General features: G+C 44.9%; 1 protein-coding gene across 8 annotated transcripts in view; it reads right to left on the bottom strand.

The window, feature by feature from the left end:
* Positions 1-598: 598 nt before the first annotated feature.
* The window catches only part of PHF20 (PHD finger protein 20), a 104,235-nt gene continuing 77,208 nt past the window's right edge, over positions 599-27,625 (bottom strand). For 6 of the 8 annotated variants that reach the window (XM_040330634.1, XM_040330640.1, XM_040330637.1 and 3 more), the window contains 9 exons: positions 17,233-17,418; positions 14,907-14,990; positions 12,849-12,995; positions 9,733-9,911; positions 9,553-9,652; positions 9,081-9,276; positions 7,013-7,406; positions 3,917-4,097; positions 599-988 (listed from right to left, as the gene is read on the bottom strand). In XM_040330634.1, coding sequence (XP_040186568.1) covers positions 849-988; positions 3,917-4,097; positions 7,013-7,406; positions 9,081-9,276; positions 9,553-9,652; positions 9,733-9,911; positions 12,849-12,995; positions 14,907-14,990; positions 17,233-17,418 — 1,607 coding nt within the window. In that variant the 3' untranslated portion in view covers positions 599-848. The remainder of the gene's footprint in view (positions 989-3,916; positions 4,098-7,012; positions 7,407-9,080; positions 9,277-9,552; positions 9,653-9,732; positions 9,912-12,848; positions 12,996-14,906; positions 14,991-17,232; positions 17,419-27,625) is intronic. The other 2 variants (XM_040330636.1, XM_040330638.1) reach the window with 2 other exon arrangements.

The raw sequence follows: 27,625 nt of genomic DNA, 5'->3' as shown, positions 1-27,625 counted from the left end.
CCTGCGCACAGACATCGGAGCTGACTGCATAGGCGCCGTGAAGAGCAAACACCTATTTCGGCTATTTCCGTGAAGCGTGACGCTCCATAGCCGGCAATCACGAGCCCTCTGCATAGGAACGCCCATTCCCCTGAAACTTTACTACGCGATTAAACAGTGAGTACGGCGCAAAAAAAAATATAAAGGCATACTGTAGCTCACGCTACTATGCTGAATGACATGCTAGAAAAACATTTATTTTTTTTAGGGAGAACCCCCGCTTTAAAGGAACTAGAATAGGGTTGCATTTTAATAGGACACAATCAGACCTTGGACTTGGCGCTTCCAAATACAGACCAACATCTTCACTACAACAGCAGCCAGGGACAGGATCCGTCTTCCCTACCACTCCTTTATAGCATTAGGTCCACTGCTAAATGACAGGTGCTCTTTTATGACTCAAATTACCCATCTTGCAGATGTACAAATTAACTCAACAGCACATTTCTGCACGCTATTGAAAGTAAAAAAAGTTTAACAGAAAAGAGCCAACAAAATGAATGACTAACTGTTTAGGACAACAAAAAGAATTACAAAGAAAAGGGGAACTTTAAAAAAAAACAAAAAAAAAACAGAACAAACAATTCATACAAGCCTCATTACTACATTCGAGTACGATTCTAGCCTGTTACCAGTCAGTATTAACATCTTGCTCATTTCATGAGGAGCATAATTTAAAGCCTCCATCCCGCAACAGTGTGTGTGTCCACAGCACATGCAGTCCACATGCTACTCAAGGATCTGCGGTGCCGGAGGCCTCGATTCCTTTTCTTTTTTTGGAGCGGTTTTCTTTACCAGCTCCAGTCTCTTCATGTTGAACATAGAGAAATTTGTTCCACTTTGCCAAGGTCCATAAGAAGCTGTTTGATCCGGTGTTTAAGCTGAGGAAGCCTTGCGAGAGGTTCTGGGGGCTCCAATTCCCCGGTGTAGTCCAAGAAGCTTTCTAGGACTGTAAAGAAGTAAAGAGCATAACTGGTCAGAGAAGCGTTTAACCTTTACACAGCCAGGAGTTTTTTTTATTTTTCTTAGACATGTTAAAAAAATTCACATTTAAGGCCTGATGATTAAAAGGATACGTTCACATTTTGAAAAAATTCAATAAAAACAGTAATTAAAAAATATATATTTTTTTTTTTTTATGGATATAGTGTTTATTCTATAGATCCATCACTCTGGTGGCTTTTGGTCACTCTGGTCTTCATTCTTATATTTTTTTAAATAAAAAAAAATAAAATAAATAAATAATGAAAATAGCCTTTATTTTGCAGGTAAAAATAAAATAAAAATGCATTTACCGTATTAATTCTAAGGAGCCTGCAGAGCAGAAAGACTCCTGCAGTTTCAGATATAGCGAATGGGCAGGCACCTGAGAGGAGGAAGAATCAATGAGCTACCTAGAGCACCCCTAGTGCCCTTGTAGTTCATTACGAACTCCATACAGTCAGCCCCAATGGCTAGCGTTACTTGTAGGCACTCATTCACAGGAAACTGAATGAATGACAAGGTCGTGTGGGCAGAGCCCTGCACGGCCACGCCGCTTTCCAATTGCGATAGCGCAGGGATATGCAATTAGTGGACCTCCAGCTGTTTCAAAACTACAAGTCCCATCATGCCTCTGGGTGTCATTCTTGTGGCTGTTAGAGTCTTGCTATGCCTCATGGGAGTTGTAGTTCTGCAACAGCTGGAGGTCCGCTAATTGCATATCCCTGAGATAGCGGGTGCAGGGAAAAGATACCCTGCCCGTTGTCACAGGGAGGAGGCTGTAGATGCTGGAACATGTTAGATGTTGCACCCTAAAAATGGGTGGAACATTTTCCAAAAGGTAAACTTACCCTTTAAATCCCCCCAATACATTTTTCCAAAAGCAGAGAACCTCTAGTATAAAAACAGTGGCAGTTGCACATACTAGGTAAAATGTTTATCTTAAGTTTTCAGAACAAGACAAAACACAAACACACACACTCAAAATAATTTTAGAGCACACAAACCACATAATACCAAATTTTTGTTAGAGTATAAACCAGGGGTGCCCAACCTTTTGAAGGCAGAGGGCCACTTAAGCGACTTGGTAACCCGCTGTGGGCCACAATGAGCGGAGTGGGTAGATGACAGGTCAGTGTCCAGTCTGAATATGCAAAGCAGACACAGCCCAATCTACTCTATGGGCCCTCCGATCCAATCAAATGGAAGCGAAGGGAATTTACTTCTGTTTTTTTTTACAGATTGGATTGGAGGTAGGCAGGTGTAAACGGACAAAAAAGTCTGTTTACATCTGCCGCTCCATAGAGGTGAATAGAGGGTCCGATTGGGTTGGACCGATTGTGGTCTTCCCACAATGTGGGTGTAGCGCAGTGTACCTGTGGTTTTCCCGCCGGTTAGCTGCACTTTGCCATAGACGTCTATTATTAACCTGCAGGTGTGGTGCACTTTCTGAAAAGCCGCTTGCTTCCTCTACCGCCGGCTTCATTCACAACACTGATGCTCTGGGATGGCAGGTTGGCAAAAATACAGTAAATACAGTGCAGCGCAAATAAAATATAAATTTAAAAATAAATAAGAAGTGCATAAGTGTACGTGAAAAAGAGAGAAAATCCAATCAATTTTCAATCGCGCAGTGCAGGTAAAAATTAGTGACAAGATAGATATCCTCCACCATGCATAAGGATGGCCTCTCACCTCAAATAATCGACCTTAAAAGGTCACTGAGCATGAATATCAAAGGATCCTGGTAGGATAAGTTAAGGGATCGCTTGGCAGCTCCGTGGGAATCACAAATGACCAAAATTCAGCAGCAATAATCCACCATATAGGACAAAAGAATATCTAATGCTCTCAGTAGCAACAATTTATTGTAAACTAACACATTTAAAACCACTCACATGCTGGGGCACTCTAACAAGACTGCTAGCCGACCGGCGTGCAGTGTAGACAGTGTAACAATACAGACTGCGGCGATCGCTGGTTACATCATGCGTAGCTCCTCCGCCCTGTACGCGTTGCGTCCTGTGGGCGGGACTTCTTCAGTGTGGGGCAGGCAGACCTGCCCCACGCTGAAGAAGTCCCGCCCACAGGACGTTTGATCATTATGCTCAGTGACCTTTTAAGGTCGATTTGAGGCGAGAGGCCATCCTTATGCACGATGGAGGATATCTATCTGGTCACTTATTTTTACCTGCACTGCGCGATTGATTGGATTTTCTTTTCACGTACACTTATGGACTTCTTATTTATTTATTTTTATATTTACTTTTTTATTTTTTTATTTTATATTTTATTTGCGCTGCACTGTATTTTTGCTTTGGGACGTTTTTTATGAATTTATCCTGAGTGCTGGCTTGCATTTTCCCATTATTGCTATATTGTTTTTTCCAGCGCTGAATACTTTCTATTGTATGGCAGGTTGGCAACCAGATCTGGGCTTGCCAATCAGCCATTCCAGAGCAGGAGGTCGCGGACCACCACAGAAGGCTCCGCGGGCCACTGGTTGGGCACCCCTGGTATAAAAGATGAGGCTGCGTTGGGCAAATAGATACCAAACATGTCAAGCCTTAAATTTGTGTGTGCCCTTGAAACAGCAAAATACCTCAGTAAAGAAAATTTGTCCGTGAGCGACACTGTCACCTATTCACCGCCAGAGCAGTTTTTGCAATATACGGATCAATTTATACGTAACCGCTACAGTCGCCGAAGCAACCGGCAAGTCAGCAGAAAGCTGATAAACGGCTGAAATGAAAGACATTTTCTGCTGCCACACTACAGCAGCTGGAATGGTTTAGGCTGGGTTCACACCTTTGCGAATTGGAGTCGTTTTTCCATTTGCCTAGATAACCGATTAAATTACCATTTGGAGCAATGTGATTGGAGCCTAGCTTCTTACCATCAAGTTCTTTCTCTATTAGATCCATTCTGTGTGTGACTTCATCCTGCAGCGATTCTAGATGAGACAAGAGATTGAGCTGCCACTGCAGCTGTGAACTGACTGTAGCATCTCCATTGTCCATGGGCTGTGTGTGAGGCGATTCTTGGGGTGGATTTCTCTTCGATAAGCATTCTCGGACCTAAAAAATAAAAATTTGAATATACTTGTCCATCCTCTATATTTCCAAACAAAGAATCTTGTTAAACTAGAAAAAAACAATGACAATTGGTTACTCTGCAACATAATCCAGCTGTAGAGTTCAAGATTGCATTGTGGATTAAAAAGGGAAACCACCTTTCTCAGGCCAAGTGTCATAATAAGACCCTAAAATATATTATACACATACACACTGTTTACCTATTTTAGCAGTCTGCTTGCCCATATCCAATTTAGACACATGTTCTTAAAACTGTAAAAAATTATATAGAATATAATATCTCTCTTTTATTTTTATATATATATATATATATATATATATATATATATATATATATATATATATATATATATATATATATATATATATATATATATTAGTGCTGTCAGTTAAACGCGTTATTAACGGCGTTAACACAAACCCATTTTAACGCCGTAAATTTTTTTATCGCGCGATTAAGGAGGTTCACCCTTTAAAACATTTTTTTTTTTGTCAGCACGTACCTCTTAATCCCGATTTTCACCTGACGGCGATCCCGCGGGAGTGGGCGTTCCCAAGCACTGCCTGTGATTGACAGGCTTCCGAACGGCGCATACTGCGCGTCACAGGTTGCCGAAAAAAAACCCCGAACGTCGGTGCGGCTCTATACGGCGCATGAGCACCGACGTTCGGGTTCTGTCGGCAACCTGTGACGCGCAGTATGTGCCCTTCGCAAGCCTGTCAATCACAGGCAGTGCTTGGGAACGCCCACTCCCGCGGGATCGCCGTCAGGTGAAAAATCGGGATTAAGAGGTACGTGCTGACAAAAAAAAAAAAATGTTTTAAAGGGTGAACCTCCTTAATCGCGCGATTAATCGTGAGTGAACTATGACATTAATGCAATTAATCGCGATTAGAAATTTTAATCGCTTGACAGCACTAATTATATATATATATATATATATATATATATATATATATATATATATATATATATATATATATATATATATATATATATATATATATATATATATATATATATATATATATATATATTTATTTATTTAAAAAAACAAAACAAAAAAGAAAAAAACACACAGAAATATTGCATGCGTTTTCGGGGACCATTATCGGCACCTTATTCTCTATTGGCAAAATGCCGAAAACACCATTCTCGTCCGAAATATTTCAGCCATCAAAATATACATATGTGGCATCACTGCGATCGTTGGGAGCAGGAGAATAGTTGTTTATTGTATGTACCCTTAAGTAGGCCCCAGAAACTATAGTGCACATTTTGCCATTTTGTATCCTACCTAAAAACACACCAGACACCAATAAAAAAATAAAAAAATACCTTTAAAAGGGGTTGTAAAGGAATTTTTTTTTTCCCTAAATAGCTTCCTTTACCTTAGTGCAGTCCTCCTTCACTTACCTCATCCTTCAATTTTGCTTTTAAATGTCCTTATTTCTTCTGAGAAATCCTCACTTCCTGTTCTTCTGTCTGTAACTCCACACAGTAATGGGAGGCTTTCTTCCTGGTGTGGAGAAAGCCTCTTGAGGGGGCGAGCAGGAGTGTCAGGAGGCCCACTAACACACAGCTCCTTTCTCTATCTGCAAAGTAGAGAGCGTCCTGACACTCCTGCTCACCCCCCTCCCCCCTCAAGAGGCGTTCTCCACCCCAGGGAGAAAGCCTTGCATTACTGTGTGTAGTTACAGACAGAAGAACAGGAAGTGAGGATTTCTCAGAAGAAATAAGGACATTTAAAATTAAAATGGATGGATGAGGTAAGTGAAGGAGGACTGCACTAAGGTAAAGGAAGCCATTTAGGGAAAACATTTTTTTCCTTTACAACCCCTTTAAAACCCTACCTAAAATATATTGACCTTTGACCCTGACCCAGATCAAAGAAAAAAAAAAAAAAAAAAACTTGATCTAGCTCTTTTTTTGTACACACCTGTTTGTTTACATCTTTCTCCCCTTCAAGAAGAAAAAGATACAAATTTTTAGAGAAACACATGGGAAGGCTGCACAGTGACTGATTAGTGATAGCCAATCAGGTGACCAGGAACCGGAAGGTGTTGTAAAGGTTTGTTTTTCATTTTCTAAATGGGTTCCTTTAAAGCTAGTGCATTGTTGGTTCACTTACCTTTTCCTTCAATTTCCCTTCTAAATGTTTTTTTTTTTCTTTGTCTGAATTTGTCACTTCCTGTTTCTCCTCAGTAAGCTTGCCCCATCATCCATGGTGGAAAGTCAGCCAGAACAGCTTATTGAGGAGGAACAGGAAGTGAGAAATTCAAACAAACAAAGAAAAAAACATTTAGAAGGGAACCAACAATGCACTAGCTTAAAGGATCACTAAAGGAAACATTTTTTTTGCTGAAATGACTGTTTACAGGGTATGGAGACATAATAGTTAACTGATTCCTTTTAAAAACGATTAAAAATAGATAAAAATCAACCATATAATGTGCCTCCTAGATGCAAAAACGAAACTGAAACTAGTTTAGTCTTTGCATGTTATTTTATGCCTCTGTGCTGGACAGTGCCATAGAGAGTCATGGCTAGGAAAAACGAAACTAAACTCTCCCATGACTTTTTTCATAAGGAAACAGACAACCAGGAAGTGTCCAGAACAGAGGAGTATTACAGCAACATCAGAGCAAAAACGAGCAATGAGGACATGAAACCAGGACTGCAGTAAGCTAAAGGAAGCTATTTAGCTAAAAAAAAAAATCCTTTAGTGACCCTTTAAAAGAAACCCATTTAGAAAATAAAAAACAAACCTTTACAATGGGTTGAAGTTTGGCTTTATTCACAGGAAAGCCCATAACATTTGATAAACCCCCCCCCCCCCCCCACTCAATTGCCACCACTTTATCCATTGGGAGTCCCAGTTACAATATGGTCTCACCTTACAATAATTATGTTTGGATTCGCTCTCCGATTTCAACAGTTCTCTGTCCAATTCCCACCCGAGTCTTTCTGCTATGGAGTCTTCCCTGCTCTGCCGTATCCGGTCCACCCCTCCGTCCAAAGACGAGCTCCTTGTTTCTACAACCAGTCTCTGTTCTACTGCAGGGTAATAGGTCCGAGGTTTTTGATAACAGTGCTCGCTGGTGATATAAGACTCCTCCACGGAAGGAATAGGGGGAGGTTTATCGGTGGCGCCATTGTAAGTCCTGTAATTCATGGAATCTTCTTTACACGAGTTCTCCTCCACATTACGTCTGATGTAACATTTATCGCTCACCATGTGCTGTTTCCAAGGTTGGCCCCAAAACTTTAAGTCCGGGTGTTCCTTGCTCCTGTTTTAAGTCAGAGACAATTATTCAGTTACAAGATTACTTCTCAGTAACAAAGCCGTTGTGAGGGTTATATTATATGATCACTCCCCTACCGGTAGCAGGCCCGTCGGAACCCGACAGGCAAAGCAAGCATTTTCCTCGGGCCCCGAGCTGGCCAGTGGCCCCAGCAGGGAAGGCCCTTGCCGCACCGCTGCGTTCTCCTGCAGTCCGGTCAGCTGTGTACCATAACTGCGCGGTACAGGAGAATCGGGTTCCTGTTCCCGGCCGGACTGACAGGAAGTGCACACACTGAGTGTTCACTTCCTTTCAGTCCGGCCCTGGGAACAGCAAACTGAATCTCCTGTTCCGCGCGGTAATGTTACACAGCCGACCGGACTGCAGGACGACGCAGTGGTGCGGCAAGGGCCCTCCCTGCTGGGGCCCCTGTGCGGACACCAACATCTGCCGGCGTGTGCGTGGTGCGAGGATAGAGGTAAGTCGCCAACACCCCCCCCCCTCTCAACTTAAAACCTGAAATGTCATTTTTTTTTTTTGCCTGGGGCCCCCAAATGTCTTCAAACGGCCCTGACCGGTAGTACTGCAATCCAGTTAATACAGAACTCACCTTAGCTTTAAGCATGAACTCTTAAGTGTTAGTAAACCCAGGACTCTGCATTCACTATATCTGGTCTCCCACAGTACACAGAACATGGAAATGTAATCATGTTGGTAAACATAAACTGCCAAATACCTTTTCTCATCAGCAATATATAGCAGTCTTGTGACTTCTATCAGTGTCTAGTTAAAGCTTGTCTGAGGAGTTTTCATTCTCTCTCATGACTGTCCAATGAGGATGCAAGAGCCCTGACTGATTGGCCCTGTGCTGATCACATGGACCCTCCCAAGAAAAAAAAAAACTTCTCTAGCAACACACCAAACTGAGCATGTGCAGGTTGCAGTTCCTATTCCCGTATCCTGCACGGAATAGGCAAAAATGAACTGCCATTTAAGCGTCAAAAAGCACTACTGACAATGTCCATCAAATCAGGAGCGGTTTAATCTTCTACCACAGCCAGTGAGTTAGTAAATGGTACTGCCTGGACATTTTTTTTTAAACCATAAGAGAAGCATGGCTTTGTTTTTTGTAGAATCACTCTTGCCTATCTGGATGTTGCATCTGTCCCCCGCCAGCTCCAACACTGAGAACCTAGTGATCAAACATCGCTGATCGCCCAGTTCTCACAGCTCCGTGAGCAGAGAGCTGGTGACCAAGTCACCCTCTCTCTGCTCCCCCTGGAGCCCTGGGCTGTGGAGGGGGCAGGGCCGACCAGCTCAGGCTCTCAGCAGCTCACCGAGAGGCAGAGCCAGGTATGTGGGTGGATCCTGACCATATGGTTGTGAACTTACACAAGCCTGGACCGGCTCTGACATCAACAAACAGCGGACTTCAAATGGGTCACAGAAGTGCAGAGAGAACTGCACTCCTGTGATCCACAGAAGTACAGACTCCATAGACTCCAGGACATAAACAGGCACAAAACACACACTAATATATATACACACATACATACACACACATACACATACATATACATATACATACACACACACACACACACATATATAATTTCAGTGCAGAAGACCATGATAAAATGATTTCATATGGATTGGGTCGGATCATGTGAGGATACTCACTGTAATATACTCATTTTCAGTTGCAAACCATGCAAGACCTCAATTACTCGCTGCACATCTCCCAAGAGCTGGTGGGTGGCCACGATTTTCTTTGCATTCTGATGAGAATAATTTTCTTCTAAGAAGGACAAGCCAGGCATGTGGCCCTCGTTTAACCAATCCTTATCGTACCAGTACTTCAGACTCAAACGCTGGCCTGTAAGGAAGCAGCCATTCGTCAATTTCACAAATTGGAAAAAAAACACACTCCCTTTTTAAAAAGGAAGTCAATTCACATATCTGTGGAGACTCAAGGTATGGGCTTTGTTCACAATCAATTGTTTTGTCAACTCAGAATAAAAGGATTGATTTGCTGTCTTGAGCTACTAGTGTAAAAAAAAGATTCACAGAAGTGTGAAAAAAATTAAAAATAATTAAAGTACCTTGTCATTATGATAAAAAATAAATCCGGTGCAGTCAAAGATATATTTACCTGGAGGATCCTGGCAAATATAGCAGGTATATTTCTCAGGAACGCTGTCCTCTAACAAGCCCATGCAGACACCATGCTGCCAGCACAAGCACTGTTCACACTGAAAGAGACAAGACATCCATGTAAACATTACAGTATCGCTGGTCCCCCTTCCCACACCCATCTCCGTTATATTTATACCTGAATCATGAAATCATTTTCCTCCTGCACCTCGCACATGCAGCGCACAAGAGCGCAGTCGCCATCCTCCTCGTCATCGATATCGTCATCAGCATGCGTGACATCGATCTCTTCGTTGTAATCCTCATCACTCCAAAGCAAGCTTTCCGTGCAAGAATCGCTGAGCGTCTCCTCATCTGCTCAAAACAATATCAGAAAGGAAAACCTTAAGCATCATACACCCGATCGGACTTCATCGGACAAATCCGTTGATTTTTATCCAAAGGGCTTTGTCCGTGAACTAGGTATGCATTCACACAGCGGAACATTTTCAGCCAACAAACACGAAGATAGTGACGTACTATGTGATTTTTCAGCTCTTAAGCGCCACCCTTTGGGTAACTTCTGCTAGTGTTGTCTTATGGTTAGCATTGCTTCTGAGCATGCGTGTTTGTACTTTGGATTTTAGTCCGACGAATTTGTGTACACACGATCGGATGATCCGACGTAATACATTTGTTGTCAGACAATTTGAGAGCATGCACAACCAACATTTGTTGTCAGAAATTCCAACGACAATTGTCCGATGGAGCATACAGATGGTCGGATTAGGACAATTGTTGTTGAAATATGCGATGCGCCCGTGTGTACGGGCTTTTAGACATGTACTTTGTTTTATACCTGCTTTTCAAACAAGTGGCAAACAAGTGGCAGCACCAACACATTTGGTAAATGAAGCTGGAAGACATTTTGTATTTATCTGCACCCTTAAATCCGTTCCTTTTTTTAGTTTTATGCTCAAAGTCAGCTAAAACATCCGAAAGCTGCTAGTCTGGGAGATGCCAGACACCAATAACTAGCAGACAATTAGATGCTCTTCAAAAAGCAAGAATAGGAGAAGGGACAAATCAGGCATAAGCCATGATACACTGGGCCCAAGCTACCCACTCACCACCCAAAAGATAAAACAAAATATGTGGTGCAGCATATGGAAGGAAAATATACTTACCGTATTTATTTATACCGCACACTTTTTTGCCCTGAAAATCAGGGCAAAATTGTGGGTGCGCGATATACGCCGATACCCCGCTTCCCGCGCTGTGTTTGAACCACTGCGCCGGCATATACCGAGCGCAGTACACTCGGGTATAGTCGGGCAGGCTCGGCTCCTCTCGCGGTCACGTCCTGTACGCGAGAGGAGCCGAGCCTGCCCGACTATACCAGAGTGTACTGCGCTCGGTATATGCCGGCGCAGTGGTTCAAACTCAGCGCGGGGAGGACACCACGATGGCCGCAGAAGGACGCTGGACCGGACGAGGCCACCGATGGACGACAGGCAAGACACCAACGAGGGGCATCCAAACTAAGCATTTTCCCCCCCCCCCCCAGTAATTTTTCTTCAAGTTCGGGGGTGCGCGTTATACGCCGGGGCGCGCAATAGGCAGATAAATACGGTACTAATGCTTACATTTAAAGTGGTTGGGACTCTAAAAAAAAAACAAAAAAACACATGGCTGATCCTGCCCGTTCCCGTGTCCCTTAGTGTGCCGACCACGGTAATCATGGCTCCTGATCCCCGATTACTGTGGTCAGGTTACGTGCCTCAGTCATCCCGCAGTCTCCTCTTTCCCCCTCCTTGTCAGCTCGGGAGTCTGTGTGATCCTCTCTTCACTGCCCCTCCCACTGCTATAGCTGCAACATTACTAATGATAAGTTCTGTAATCCCCTCTCTTACAGGAAAATATAATGTGCAGCATCTGTTTTTTTTTTTTTAAATCATTCTGCAAAATTACAGCTATACAGTGCCGACGTTGCCTCCCACCGCTCTCCTCCTGGCTGATGTCAGGGGCAAATCTTAGCCCCTCTCAATGTAGTGCTCAGATCAGGGAAGGAGAGCACCGGCAGGTCATGTGAGTGGCGCTGTAAAAGAAGGCATTTTGCTGAATAAAAAATAAAAAAAAACTCAGATACTGCACATTATATCTTGTAAAAGGGGATTACATGATTTCTCAATAGTGACTTTACAACCACTTTAAGCAGACCATAGACTGTTCAAATCTCAGTCCTTTCAGCAGGGACCTGCAGATATTCAAACCATGTATGGGCAGGCGGATTGTACCCAAGGTGATGGATCGATTGGATACTACCAGCCCATCAGATTTTTGATGCAAATCTTCCAGCCGCTAGCAATAATCACTATATTCTCCCAGCCAAGACAGCCTCCCCGCCTTGAACATAATGGCTCCGCGGAAGGGATTCCGCCATCAATACGGACTGTGTTGATGATGGGAGTCCCTCTATGACTGACTGAAGTGGTACTGCTATGCTTACAACCTGCTAAATAGGATTATTAATGATTACGAATGGGAAGGACTGAAGAAATACAATAAACACACAAAGCCATCTAACAAGGGGCCAGATTCAGGTAGGAGATACGACGGCGTATCTGTCGTATATCTGAGTGTGAGGCGTCGTATCTTGGCGCCTGATTCAAAGAATCACATACGCCAGAATTTCTCTAAGATACGACCAGCGTAAGTCTCCTACGCCGTCGTATCTTGACTGCATATTTACGCTGGCCGCTAGGGGCGTGTACGCCGATTTACGCCTAGAATATGTAAATCAGCAAGATACGCCTATTCACGGCCGTCACAGTACAGATACGCCGTTTACATTAGGCTTTTTCCGCCGTAAAGTTACCCCTGCTTTATGAGGCGCAGCCAACGTTAAGTATGGACGTCGGGCCAGCGTGGAATTTTCCGCTGATTACGTCAGTCGTTCGCGAATAGGGCTGGGCGTCATTTATGTTCACGTCGAAAGCATTGGCTTTTTGCGGGATAATTTGGAGCATGCGCCGTTCGTAAAAAGCGTAATTTACGTGGGGGTCACAATAAATTAACATAAAACACGCCCACATGTTCCACATTTGAATTAGGCGGGCTTACGCCGGCCTATTTACGCTACGCCGCCGCAACTATGCTTTGTGAATACTGCACTTGCCTGTCAAAGTTGCGGAGGCGTTGCGTAAATAGGATACGTTACGCCCGCACACAAATACGCGCTCCCTACCTGAATCTACCCCAAGATATTTAGTAGCAATCCTAACATTAAAAAAAACAAACACACACAAAAAGTACCACTTAGTCTTGTATCTGGTCGGCGTCCATGATCGCTGCTTTTACCGGAACACGGGGTCTTATAATCACTGTTGAGCTTTGAAGGTTGTATTTTTTTTGGTGAGAGCTCCTTAGAAATCTCTATGTTCTCTTCACTACCAGACAGCTCTGTCAGTAAAAAAAAAAAAACAACACATCACAGGTTATTCTTTTGGACTTGCAATACATTTAGAAGTATTTAAAAGTAAAAAAAGGAAAAAATCTGTCATTGCTTATTATACTAGGGATGTCCCGATACCGATACTAGTATCGGTATCGGTACCGATACCGAGCATTTCCCCGAGTACTTGTACTCGGGGAAATGCTCCGATGCCTCACCCGATACCTGGGCAGGCAGGGGAGTTGCAAGTCTGCTCCCCCATGCTGTCTTTCCCCCATGCTCGTCTTCTCTCCCCCCCGCTCCTCCGTGACAGGCTTCTCTCCTCCGTGACAGGATCTCTCCCCCCGCTCCTCCGTGACAGGCTTCTCTCCCCCCCGCTCCTCCGTGACAGGCTTCTCTCCTCCGTGACAGGATCTCTCCCCCCGCTCCTCCGTGACAGGCTTCTCTCCCCCCCGCTCCTCCGTGACAGGCTTCTCTCCTCCGTGACAGGATCTCACCCCCCGCTCCTCCGTGACAGGCTTCTCTCCCCCCGCTCCTCCGTGACAGGCTTCTCTCCTCCGTGACAGGCTTCTCTCCCCCCCCCGCTCCTCCGTGACAGGCTTCTCTCACCGCTCCTCCGTGACAGGCTTCTCTCACCGCTCCTCCGTGACCGGCTTCTCTCACTCCGCTCCTCCGTGACCGGCTTCTAACCCCCCCGCTCCTCCGTGACCGGCTTCTCTCACCCCGCTCCTCCGTGACCGGCTTCTAACCCCCCCGCTCCTCCATGACCGGCTTCTCTCCTCCCGCTCCTCCGTGCCCGGCTTCTCTCCCCCCTCAATCTGTCAGGATGGAGAGCGGCGGTAGGAGCCGCTAAACCCGGCTCCTACCTTTTCAGAATGAACAGAGTCAGTGATCACTGACTCTGTCCATTCATATAACTGAGCATCGTAACCTCCTGTGTTTACGATGCTTCAGTTTATGAATGGATAGGAGCCTCTGTCTCCTGTCCATTCATTTCCACTGGAGCTGAGAAAGGGACTGAGGATCTGTGACCTTAGTCCCTTTCTCTGTCTTAAAGGGGAGACGTCAGAGGTCTGTTAAGACCCCTGATATCTCTCCAAAGACCCCCAACAGGGCTGATTAAAAAATTGCAATAAATATTTAAAAAAAAAAAAAACACACTGACAATCCCCCTAAAAATAAATAAAAAATCACTGTAAAAAAATAATAATAATAAAAAAAAAAATACTGCCACTGTCACATGACATAAAAAAAAAAAAAAAAAAGTATCGGTATTCGGTATCGGCGAGTACTTGGAAAAAAGTATCGGTACTTGTACTCGGTCTCAAAAAAGTGGTATCGGGACAACCCTATATTATACCAAGTCAGCAGACCATGTGAAATCTTCTAAGGATAGTAAACCTGGTTGTTCTAGGAATACACATTGCATACCCCTGCCATTGTACATGTCGGACTGGTCACACAGCCCATTAAATATGCTCGTCGGATAAACCACCTGATCACTTTTACAGAGTCTGGATTTACCTAAACTTTCCATTATGATTACGACTACCAACTTTTTGTTCTACAGGATCCTTGATTATAGCGCGTATCATTTTGGGGGACTTTAGTAAATTTTTCATACGAGTCATATGTGTGTGGGAGAAAAAAAAAGGCCTTGCAGCAAAATTAGCAGATGCAGCTTGGCGTTCTGCTTTAAGATCAGGTTAATGAATACCCCGATTTTTAACACAGAACCACAATTTTTTTGCATAGCACTAGCCATCAATAGAATTGTAGTAAAGCTGTAAATGTTAAATGGACTTCCTCTAACAGGACAGGGTGACAGAGCCATGGAACACAATACTGGATCCTGTCAGTAGCATGGGGGCTGTACTGCGATATCTGTACAGAAAGGATTTGTTTTCTTTGAACATTACCTGACTTTGCTTTCTTTTTCTTCTTCTTTTTCTTTGACTTCAGACTCAATAAATCTTTGAACTTTTCTCTTACTTTTTCTTTAACTATAAAAAAAGGAACAGTTAAAGAAAAAAAAAAAAAAAAAAAAACTCTAGTCCAAGTATAAAGGGGTTGTAATATCTTGATGTATTTTGTGCATTAAGATAAAAAATCTTCAGTGTGCAGCAGCTCCCCTCAGTTCCCCTAATACTTACCCCAAGCCCCATCTCGTTCCAGCAATGTTGCATGAGCAACTCGACTGTCCGGGACTCTCCCTCCTGATTGGCTGAGGCAGACAGGGGGCGCCATTGGCTCCCACTGCTGTCAAAGACAGTGAGTGAAGGAGGAGAGAGAGGGGGCGGTGCTGAGCTGCGGCTCTGTATCTGGATGGACACAGAGCAGCGGCTCGGCTGCCCCCATAGAAAGCTCGGTGGGCGGGAGGGGCCAGGAGAGCCGGCAAGGGAACCAAAAAGAGGAGGGATCGGGGTTGCTCTGTGCAAAACCGCCGCACAAAGCAGGCAAGTATAACATGTTTTTTTTTTTTAAATATAAAAAGAAAAAGGACTTTCCTATCATTTTAACCACTTCCCGCCCGGCCTATAGCAGATTGAAAGATTGACGTGGCTCTGTTATCCTGATTGGGCGCCAAATGCCACATCTCCGATCATGGTAAGGAGTCTGACAGGTTTCTTACCATGCGATCAGTTGTGACCAATCACAGCTGAGTATCAGAAAACGGCATTCCTCGGTTCACGCTGACAGGGCGAGCCGATTGGTGGCTCGCCCTGTCAGAGGCGGGTTGGTCCAAGCTGATAATCACCACATTGATTATGTGCTGCCTGTGAGTGCCCACTATCAGTGCCAACTCATCAGCGAAATAGAAAACTATTTTATGACAGAAACTAAGAACGCAGGAGGTGATCAAATACCACTTAAAGGAAGCTATCCGTGGGAAGAAAAAAAAAAAAAAAAAAAGGATAAATTTCGTTTGGGTAAAGTGAAGAAAAAAGTAGGCGAAAGAAAGAAGTAGGCAAAAGAGGGCGAAAGAAAGAAAGAGAAAGAGCGAAAGAAAGGCGGCGGAAGAAGAAAGGCGGCGGCGGAAGAAGAAAGGCGGCGGCGGAAGAAGAAAGGCGGCGGCGGAAGAAGAAAGGCGGCGGCGGAAGAAGAAAGGCGGCGGCGGAAGAAGAAAGGCGGCGGCGGAAGAAGAAAGAAGGCGGCGGAAGGAGACTAACTTTAGAGCCCCTTTCACACGGGGCGAACCCGTGCCAGCAGAATTCCTCTGCTCCACTATGGAGTGGACAAGGACACAGCCCACTCTACTCTATGGGGCAATCGGATGGAAATAGACTGCATGTCCGTTTTTATTTGATCCGACCCACTGGATGGATGGCGAACATTTTCAGTGAATTTTTTGTCGAATTGGATGCCAGGCAGGTGTCAGCAAGCACATGTCCGCTGACATTAGCCTCCCCAAGGACAGTGGGTGGCCTGATCAACTTTCCCTGAAAAACAGACAGGTTGGTCCGATCATGTGAAAGGGCTCAACTCTCCAGACCATCATGCTGATGGTACAGATGGCATAAAACAAACATAAATGACAGTAGGTCTAAATTGCCCAAGTGCACGGCATGGTTTTGGAGTGAAAAAACTGGTGTAGAAGAACTACACAGACAATGACTGGGAGATCGTGCAGATCGATCTCATGACCCTACAACCAGTGTGCTTAGGATGTGGCTCTATCCCTCAACAGCCAAGACCTCTCCTAATACACAAAAAAGCCACACATGAAAGAAGTATTTTCATTGCATTTAATTACTACACTGAATTTGGCAAAGTGCACGTAGCTTGCTTTGCTTTCCAGTAAATCTCCGTCCCACTTCCTATTTACAGCAGAGGAAACCTTCAAAGCAAGTTCAAAGAAAAGTTTTGGCTATGCACACAAACAATATATGTATGGGCATCTGCTGGGAAACTGACAGCATCTTGTTAAACCATCTTTTACAAGCCATTACCATTACTCTTTGATGGTTTTGTGACGATACAATAAGACGACTACCTTAGGGCCCTTTCACACGGAGCGGATCAGTAATGATCCGCTCCGTGTGTCCGTAAAGCTCAGCGGGGATCCTCCGTAAAATCCCCGCTGAGCTGGCAGCTGACAGGGCGGTCCCCGCACACTGCAGGGACCGCCCTTTGTTTCCTCCGCTCTCCCCTATGGGGGATCGGACGAACACGCACCTGCTTTATGTAGTGTAAAATAAAAAATAAAAATTTAAATTCTTAGTAAATACTTTTAATGAACATTACCACTTTCAGACAGCTTGTCTGGCTTGCGTTGAGCCTTCTGGATCAAGTTCTCCTTGCTTTTGTCTTTTAGGGACGGTCGGTGGGAATTTGAACTGTTTGTGGCTGGGCTTGAATGACGCCTCTTTTCACACAATCTATCCTTGCCGTCATGGGGTGAGCTTCTTAGGGAAATCTGAAGTGGAGTATCTAAAAGATGAAATGGAAATTTTTTTTAAAAATTAGGTTCGCTAGTGGACAGTTGTCTTCATTCAAATGGAATGACTGCAGACTAACATTAAAGTAATACTAAAGTTGTAATTAAAGTGGTTGTAAACCTTTCCATATACCCAGTGAAGTGACTGGCCTCAGGCGATACACAGATGAAACAAATCCTCCTATATACACCAAAAGTATTGGGACGCCTGCCTTTATACGCACATGAATTTTAATGACACCCCAGTCTTAGTCTGTAGGGTTCAATATTTCGTTGGCCCACCCTTTGCAGCTATAACAGCTTCAACTCTTCTGGGAAGGCCGTCCACAAAGTTAAGGAGAGCGTCTATGGCACGGGTCTTCAAACTACGGCCCTCCAGTTGTTCAGGAACTACAATTCCCATCATGCCTAGTCATGTCTGTGAATGTCAGAGTGTTACAATGCCTCATGGGATGTGTAGTTTTACAAAAGCTGGAGGGCCGTAGCTTGAGGATCCCTAGTCTATAGGAATGTTTGACCATTCTTCCAGAAGCGCATTTGTGAGGTCAGCCATTGTTGTTGGACAAGAAGGCCTGGCTTACAGTCTCCACTCCAATTCATCCCAATTGTGTTCTATTGAGATGAGGTCAGTACTCTGTGCAGGCCAGTCAAGTTCATCCACCCCAAATTGACCTTGCTTTGTGCACAGTCATGTTGGAACAGGAAAGGAACATCCCCAAACTGTTTCCACAATGTTGGAGCATGAAACTGTCCAAAATATCTTGGTATGCTGACGCCTTAAGAGTTCTTCATTGGGGAATCAAGGGGTCAACCCAACACCATAATCCCCCCCCCCCCCCCCCCCCGCTCCACCAAATGATTTGGATCAGTGCACAAAACAAGGTCCATAAAAAACATGGATGAGCGAGTTTAGGATGGAGGAATTTGACTGGCCTACACAGTCCTGACCTCAACTTGATAGAACACCTTTGGGATGAATTAGAGCAGAGATACAAGCCAGACCTTCTCATCCAACATCCGTGCCTGACCTCGCTTCTGGAAGAATGCGAAAACAGAATGGGAAAACATTCCCATAGACAAAATGGAAGGAATAAGAATAATGCACAAAAAAACACGCTGACAACACTGCAACCTGACAAATGTGTATATAGTGAAAAGTAAAAAAGGTAAAGCATGTGTGGGTGTGAACCAATAAAAGTGCATTTATACAAAATCAGCAAAACGAATGCACAGTGAATAAAGTGTTAAATAATATTAGCTTGCACCAATACAATACACACAGACAGTGCTGAATAACATTGGCTTGCACCAATAGAATATACCGTATTTATCGGTGTATACCGCGCACTTCCCTCCCCCTTAAAATAAGGGGAAAATCGTGGGTGCGCGATATACGCCAATACCCGCGCTCAGTTTGAATGCCTGCGCCGACATATACCGAATGCAGTACACTCGGTATATGTCGGCGCAGGCATTCAAACTGAGCACGGGAAGCGGCGATTCGACAGGGAGACAGCGCGGGAGAACACCACCGAAGCCGCAGACGGACGCGACGAGGCTGCCGCGCAAGACACCAAAACTGTAGGTACTATTTTTTTTTTTTTTACAGGAATTGCGGGTCCACATTATGGGTGTGCGCTATACGCCGGAGGGCGCAATACCCCGATAAATATGGTTCATACGCTAGTACAATCGGTGAAAGCCAATGTTATTCAGCACTCAGTCTGTGTACTGTATTGGTGCAAGCCAATACCATTTAAACACTTGAAATTTATTCACTGTGCATTAATTTTGCATAGATGCACTTTTATTGGTTCACACATACACATGCTTTACCACTTTACTTTTCACTACACACACACACACACACACACACACACACACACACACACACACACACACACACACACACACTCCTAAAACCTTGTGGACGGCCTTCCCAGAAGAGTTGACGCTGTTATAGGTGTAAGGGATGGGCCAACTCAATACTGAACCCTACGGGCCAAGACCGGGATGGCATTAAAGTTTACGTGTGTACTGGCAGGTGTCCCAATACTTTTGACAATATAGTGCAAGTTGTACCTGTCTATCTACAGCGCACCAAGTGCAGAATTTACACAGGATCTCTCAGCTCTGAAACGCAGGGGGCGGAGAACTGGTTACATCAGGTGAGGAGAGCTCCCAGAGCTGATTGGAGGGAAGGGACACACTCCTCTTCATACAGCACACAGGAACAGAGCCGAGGCTGTCAATGTGCTGAAGCTCCCCCTCCTGTCTCCATTTTTCTCTTGGTGTCTGGATTGACACAAGTACACGCTGTAGAGGGATATTGCTTTGTTCATAATTCATGTCTGAGGTTTACAACCACTTTAACTCAAACCAAGGTTGAGAGCACGCGGGGAAATCGTAAAACGTGCAGGCCGTATAGCTGGTTCCAACTAAAATGCCCTATACCAGTGAAGGGGAACCTTCGCACCCCAGATGTTTTGGAACTACATTTCCCATGATGCCCATGCATTCTGCAGTGTAGTTGAGCATCATGGGAAATGTAGTTCCAAAACATCTGGGGTGTCAAGGTTCGCCATCACTGCCCTATACAGACAGACAATGCAATAACTTTAGATGTTTGTATCCAATTCTAGAAGGAAAAAAAAGAAAAAGAAAGAAAAAAGGAGGGAGTAGAAAAAGTATCTCCCTAGCTCCCACGCTGCCGAGACAAGATAGTCCACTACTGTAGGCATTTAGGATGTTACTGCCTCAAATTATAATGGTACCACCTCCTCAGCAGTAGACAAAGTACCTTATTTATCGGCGTATACCGCGCACTTTTTAGCCCTGAAAATCAGTGCAAAATCGTAGGTGCGCGGTATACGCCGATACCCGCGCCGACATATACTGAGCGCAGTACACTCGTGTATTGTCGGGCAGTCTCGGGTCCTCTCACGCTGACGTCCTGGACGTCAGAGCGAGAGTAGCCAAGCCTTCCCGACAATACACAAGTGTACTGCGCTCAGTATATGTCGGCGCAGTATTCAAACTCGGCGCGTGACACCGCAGAAGGGGGCCGGACCCGACGAAGAGGACACCCGAAGCCGCCGATGGACGCCGCGCAAGACACCAAAACTGTAAGTACAAAAAAACTTTCCACAGGAATTCGGGGCAACTTTAGGGGTGCGCGCTATACCCCGATAAATACGGTAATCTGCATTATATTATGAAAAGAAAAAGCCAGGAAAATATTTGCCTTCAATAATTTTAAGACATGCAGACCTGTCTGGTTGAGGGGGATTCTTGCCACCCTGCTCAAAACAAGAACATAAAAGGATCGAACAGATTTCAAGTACCGTAAATACTCGCGTATAAGCCGACTTTTTCAGCACATCTTTTATGCTGAAAAAGCCCCCCTTGGCTTATACTCGAGTCTCCCGCTGTGTCTTGCAACTGCAGTCAGCGGCCGTCCACTGTAACAAAGCCCCGCCCGCCTCCTCGTCCGTGATAGACGGAACACTGATAACAATTCTGGGTAACTGAATCAGTGTTCAGACTATCACGGTGAGAAGGCGGAGCTTTGTTACAGTGGACGGCCGCCGACTGCAGTTGCAAGACAAAGCGGGAGATCAAAAACATACATGAGGCTGCAAATGGGCACAGTGAAGGCTGCAAACGGGCATTGTTGACCCTCTTTTCCACTTAGGCTGCATTCACACCTCAGCGTATATACGCCTGAAGCGCGACGCTCGTGCTGCTGGAGGGGCGAATTTCCATTGATGTCTATGAGATGGTTCACATCTCACGCCGAACGCCTGAAAACAAGTCCCGGACCCTTTTTTCAGGCGGCATTGGCGTTCGGGCATAGACATCAATGGAAATTATTTGTTTAAAAAAAAAAGTAAACAAATCGCAGCAAAATACGCAGTGTACGCGGCGTTACAATGTGAATGCAGCCTTACAGTAGCTACTGCATTCTCACCCTAGGCTTATACGCGAGTCAATGCGGTTTTCTGTGGGAAAATTAGGTGCCTCGGCTTATATTTGAGTATTTAACAGCCTACATACAGCCGCTTTCATCGCCTGTGAATTAATTTTCATGGTGAACACGTGCTTCGTTTCCATTCATATCCTCACAGGATAGAACCGTCATTGTGCTTGAAATGCAGTTATGTATACTTGGCATGTGGTGTAAAAAATATAATAATCAATAAGATGCAGATAACTGGGTGGTCACCACACGATATAAAAGCGGTCAGCAGTGCGGAAAATAGATTTATGCACTTGCGAGTATTATAAACAGATGAGCTGTTGCCATTTCTCTTTATGGGTTTGCAGTAAACTCCCGTCAGCCTGAAAGGATTCAATGCACGCTGCAGAAATGTGTAAACTATATATGAAATTAGAGACGCACCGGAGTTTTGGCGGCCGAAAATTGTGTTTTTGGCATTCTGCCGATGGAGATAAAAGGTGCCAAAAATGCACGCAATTTTACTGTGCTTATGATGCATTTTTCATAGGTCAGATGACAAAAAAAAAAATACACAACACATCAAAAACATAACACGTGCGCTATTGCTGCGTTTTAAATGCATTTCAAGTGTGTTTTTTTTCCACGGACCCCAAATGCAGCAAGTAAGATTATTAACACCAAAACGGAAGCGCAACTAATAAGTGTAAGGACCTACATAGAATTTAAAAAAGGGATGGATTTTTCTTGCTGATAACAGCCAACAAATTCATGATATCAAATGAAAAAAAGTAAAAATACTAATTATATTATAGTATTTTTTTTTTTTTATATTATAGTATTTTTTTTTTTAAACTGCCATTTTCAGCCAAGTGCATCCTGAATTTTCATTTGGTGCACCTTTAGAAAATATAACATGTACTATTACCAAAGCCTAATTGAAAAATCTGGGGTTAGAGGCCCATTGGTTTCTATGCAGAAGTGAGCCTGGTTTTGCACTTTCCAGCTTTAGTAAATAAACCCCATTGTGCACTTAAAATGGATGTGTGTGTGTGTATAAAATATATATATATATATCTCCCAAGCAAGTTGCAGAAACGTAGAACTAAACTTTTTTTCCCCATCTTGAATAGAATAAAGGGAGGGTTATAACCCACATGAGATTATTTTTTCGTCATCTGTGTCCCATTGCATAGATTTTCCTTCACTTCCTGTCTCATAGCCAAACAGTAAGTGGGAGGAAATCCCTGCAAATTAAACGGAATTCCTTGGGACCCCCAGGTCATCAGAACTAGAGGATTTTCCCTCTATTACTTTTCTGGGGACAACCCAAAATTTAGGATTTACCGTATTTATCGGCGTATACCGCGCACTTTTTTGCCCTGATTTTCATCGTGAGTGCGCGATATATGCCGATACCCGCGCCGAGTTTGAACCACTGCGCCGGCATATACCGAGCGCAGTACACTCGGGCAGGCTCGGCTCCTCTAGCGGTCACGTCCTGGACGCACAGGACGTGACCGCAAGAGGAGCCGAGCCTGCCCGACTATACCCGAGTGTACTGCGCTCGGTATATGCCGGCGCAGTGGTTCAAACTCGGCGCGGGGAGGACACCACGACGGCCGCAGAAGGACACCGGACCCGACGAGGAGGACACCACCGAAGCCGCAGACGGACCCGCCGCGCAAGACACCAAAGGAGCCGAACGGCGATGCGCAGGATAGCGCCGACTCGCCTCCTTTCGCCAATCGTGACGCGGCTTACGCGACGGGGGAGCTCGTTTTTTTGTCAAAACGTCAATCACCGCCATGTTAGGAACGCCCACTCCCGCGGGACTCGCAACCCGGAGGACACGGGTGAATAGCTGTACCCAGGTATGTACAGCAGCAAAAAAAAAAAAAATTATAGGCATAATCGTATTCTAATGTGGGGGGGGGCAGTGTAATAGGGGAAAGTCGTTTTTAGGGTGAACCACCGCTTTAAGTTATACTTTAAGAAGGGAAATGGCTTGCATTTCAGGATTCACACTTCATGCTCCTTGATTTATAGATAAAAAACAGCAAAGGAAGCACAAATGAGCACAGCCATTAACAATTAAATGCATAATTTAAACACAGAACGTTACAAAATATGAAGGCCCATATATACTTGCCCATAGACCCCTTTCCTACTGGGGTGCTTTGCAGGCACTAGAACGCTAAAAATAGCGCCCTGAAACAGCCGCTGCCGTCTCTCCAAGGGCTTTCACACTGGAGCGGTGCGCTAGCAGGATGCTAGAAAAAAGTCCTGCTAGCAGCATCTTTGGAGCGGTGTGTATACCGCTCCTCCCCATTGAAATCAATGGGCACCGCGGCTATACGGCCGGCAAAGTGCTGCTGCAGTGGTTTTAAACCCTTTCTCGGCCGCTAGCGGGGGTTAAAAGCTCCCCGCTAGCGGCCGAATACGACTGCTAAAAATAGCGGCGCTTTACCGACGCCCCCACCGCCCCAGTGTGAAAGGAGCCCAATGCTGACAAACCACGGCAGGCATTTTAACTGTCACAGGTGGCCCATATTTCAAAACCAAGAAAATTAGGCGATGGAACCAACTGCTTAGAAGCAATAGTGACAAACATCTGGAATTGTAATGTTATGAAAAGGCATTTTTCATTTGTCACGGGCGGCCATGTGACAGTTCTACCATGCATGGGGCTCTACCCGATTACTGCTGTAGAAGAAACATGCTGGAAACATTTTGGCTTACTCTAGTCAAAGACTCAGTGGCTATGCACGTCAGATGGACAAACTGCGCAATTATAAGACTCCATTTACACTTGCGATTTTTACTGCAACTTTTGACATCCCATTATTTTCAATGACACCTGTTCAAACTGGTGCAACTTATAAAAACGTACAGCGACTTTGAAAAGGTGCCTGCACTACTTTGGTGAGACTTTTGATGCAACTTTAAGCCATAGAATGTTAAGTCGGATCAAAAAAAAAAAAAAAACACATCAAAGTTGTATTGGAAATCGTGCGACTTTGGAGACACTAATGTGAATGGAGCCTTAAGTACATGCAGGTTACAAATATGCATTGTGCCATACAAATAATTGGGGGGGGGAATGGATTGACGCAAGCGCCACTTGGCTGAGGATTTTGCCACTGGCAAGCTCAACATACACTATATTGTCAAAATGGGACACCTGCCTTTTTTATAAATATATACACAAGCTTGAATGGCATCCCAGTCTGAGTGCGTATAACAGCTTCAACTGTTTGGGAAGACTGTCCACAAGGTTTAGGAGTGTGTCTATGGGAATGTTAACCAAAGTTAACTAAGGGACTGAGCCCAACCCCACACCTTAGTCACCCATTCCACTAAATGATTTGGACCAGTGCACAAAGTAAAGTCCATAAAGACATGGATGAGCGCGTTTGAGGTGTAATAACTTGACTGGCATGCACAGAGTCCTGACCTCAACCTGATAGAACACCTTGTATGGCAGCCTTAAAAAGGAAAGGTTTGGGGTCTCTTGAGCTACACTCATGATTTTAGGAAGGACGTAACCACTTCTTGGCAAGCGACGCATATTTAAAGTGCATGTAAACCCAAAATCAACAATGTAGTATACTGCAGTTTACCAGTTCTTCAATGAGGTGGTTGCATTTTATTTTTTTTACTTTAGCCCCTTTGTCACCATTTTTTTTGCAATCCTGCAACATTTGCGCATGCACTACATTGCATCTATGTAAGCAGCCATCACACTAGTTGTCTCCCGATTCGGACTGCAAGCACACCTAGTGCTTCCATTACATTGGAGACCAGGCAATTGCTAGTTTACAGCTACAGTGGGGGATAAAAAAAATAAAAAAAAACATTTCATCCCATGCAGAGTTTCTAAGTTTTCCCACCTACTGAGAAATGAAGGGTTTATAATTTTTATAAAAAAAATATAATAAAAACGCAATAAAACTATCCCCCATTTTGTAAACGCTATAAATTTTGCGCAAACTAACCGATAAACGCTTATTGCGATTTTTTTTACCAAAAATATGTAGAAGAATACGTATCGGCCTAAACTGAGAAAAAATAATATTTTTTATATATTTTTGGGGGCTATTATAGCAAAAAGTTAAAATTATTTTTTTTTCAAAATTGTCCCTCTATTTTTGTTTATAGCACAAAAAATAAAAACCGCAGAGGTGATCAAATACCACCAAAAGAAAGCTCTATTTGTGGGGAAAAAAGGATGCTAGTTTTGTTTGGGAGCCACGTCGCACGACCGCGCAATTGTCAGTTAAATTGACGCAGTCCCGAATCGCAAAAAGGGGCCTGGTCCTTTACCTGCATTTTAGTCCGGGGCTTAAGTGGTTAACAAGCAGCTTCTTGCAGATGTCTTGTAGCCCATTCCAGCCTTGTGCAGGTCTACAATCTTGTCCCTGACTTCCTTTGACAGCTCTTTGGTCTTGCCCATGATCGTGAGGTTTGAATGGAAGAAAGATTCTGTTGATAGGGGTCTTTTATACACAAAATGAGTGGTTGTTAGGAAAACCTTCTTAAAGCGGATGTGCCACGGGAAAAAAATATTAAAAGCCAGCAGCTACAAATACTGCAGCTGCTGACTTTTAATATTAGGACACTTACCTGTCCTGGAGTCCAGCGCCGATCGCAGCAGAGGACGAGCGATCGCTCGTCTCTCTGCTGCTCCCCCCGCCATCCCCGCTGAGGGAACCAGGAAGTGAAGCCCTGCGGCTTCACTGCCCGGTTCCCTACGGCGCATGCGCGAGTCGCGCCCGCCGATTGGCTCCCGCTGTGTGCTGGGAGCCGAGTGTTCCCAGCACACAACGGGGGGGGGGGGGGGGGGGGGGGGGGGTGACGGGATGTGACGGAATGCCCGTCTTTTGACCGTGAATGCCGGGCCGGAAGTGGGTGCAAATACCTGTCTTTAGACAGGTATCTGCACCCCCCTTCCCCCTGAAAGGTGTCAAATGTGACACCGGAGGGGGGGAGGGTTCCGATCAGCAGGACTTCACTTTAGGGTGGAGAACCGCTTTAAAGCGGTTGTAAAGGAATTTTTTTTCCCTTTAAAATAACAAACATGTTATACTTGCCTCCACTGTGCAGTTCGTTTTGCACAGAGTGGCCCCGATCCCCGTCTTCTGGGGTCCCTTGACGGCTGTCTCTGGTCCTTCCCGCAATTACTGACCACAGTAATGCGAGAGCTCGCATGGTGGTGAGTAATTGCGGGCGCGCATTCGTGATACAGCGAGCGGCCATAGCCACTCACTGTATCACTCGGCCCCGCCCCTCGGATGTGATTGACAGCAGCGCCAGCGGCTGCGCTGCTCTCAATCCATCCGCCAATCAGCGGCCAGGCTGAGCGGCGAAGAGGATTTAGGGACCACGCGGGACTTTTGACAGGTCAGGTAAGTAAAAACGGGGGCTCGGGGGAGGGGGGGCCGGCAACAGCAGATGTTTTTTCACCTTAATGCATAGATTGCATTAAAGCGGAGGTTCACCCAAAAATCAACTTTCTGCAATTAGATTCAGCATACTGCTGACATCTGCAGTATGCTGGCCTTTGTTTTTTTTTGTACTTATCGTTTTAGCCGGGTTTCTTATCTGGCTCCGAGCGGTGATTACTTCCTGTTATAGGCGTTCCCGAAGGCAAGCGTAGTTGATTGACGGGCTTGGATAGCGTGTCACGGCTTCCAAAAATAGCCGAAGTGACGCTCGGCAATTTACGGCGCCTGCGCAGTCAGCTCTACACGGCAGGCGCAGGCGCCGTAAAAAGCCGAGTGTCACCTCGGCTATTTTCGGAAGGCGTGGCGCGCTATCCAAGCCCATCAATCAACTACGCTTGCCTTCGGGAACGCCTATTACTCGCAGAAATCCCCGCTCAGAGCCAGATAAGAAACCCGGCTAAAACGATAAGTGCAAAATAAAAAGACCAGAATACTGCAATGTCAGCAGTATGCTGGATCTAATTGCAGAAAGTTGATTTTTGGGTGAACCTCCGCTTTAAAAGGTGAATTTTTTTTTCATTTACAACTCCTTTAAATTGACAGGACTAATCTGTGTACCATACACTGTAGCCAGTCTACAGTATGTTGGTTGGTGAGGATCAAATACTTTTAGAGCCCATTCACACCTAGGCAGACAAATTTGCGGCGTTTTGTCGCCGCAAATCGCGATACAAATAGCGGCGTTTTGTACCGCGATTTGCGGCGACAAAACGCCGGTATTGTCCGCCTAGATGT

This window comes from Rana temporaria, chromosome 12 (assembly GCF_905171775.1).
Source record: "Rana temporaria chromosome 12, aRanTem1.1, whole genome shotgun sequence".
Lineage (NCBI taxonomy): Eukaryota > Metazoa > Chordata > Amphibia > Anura > Ranidae > Rana > Rana temporaria.
This window is presented reverse-complemented; position numbering and strand designations above follow the sequence as displayed.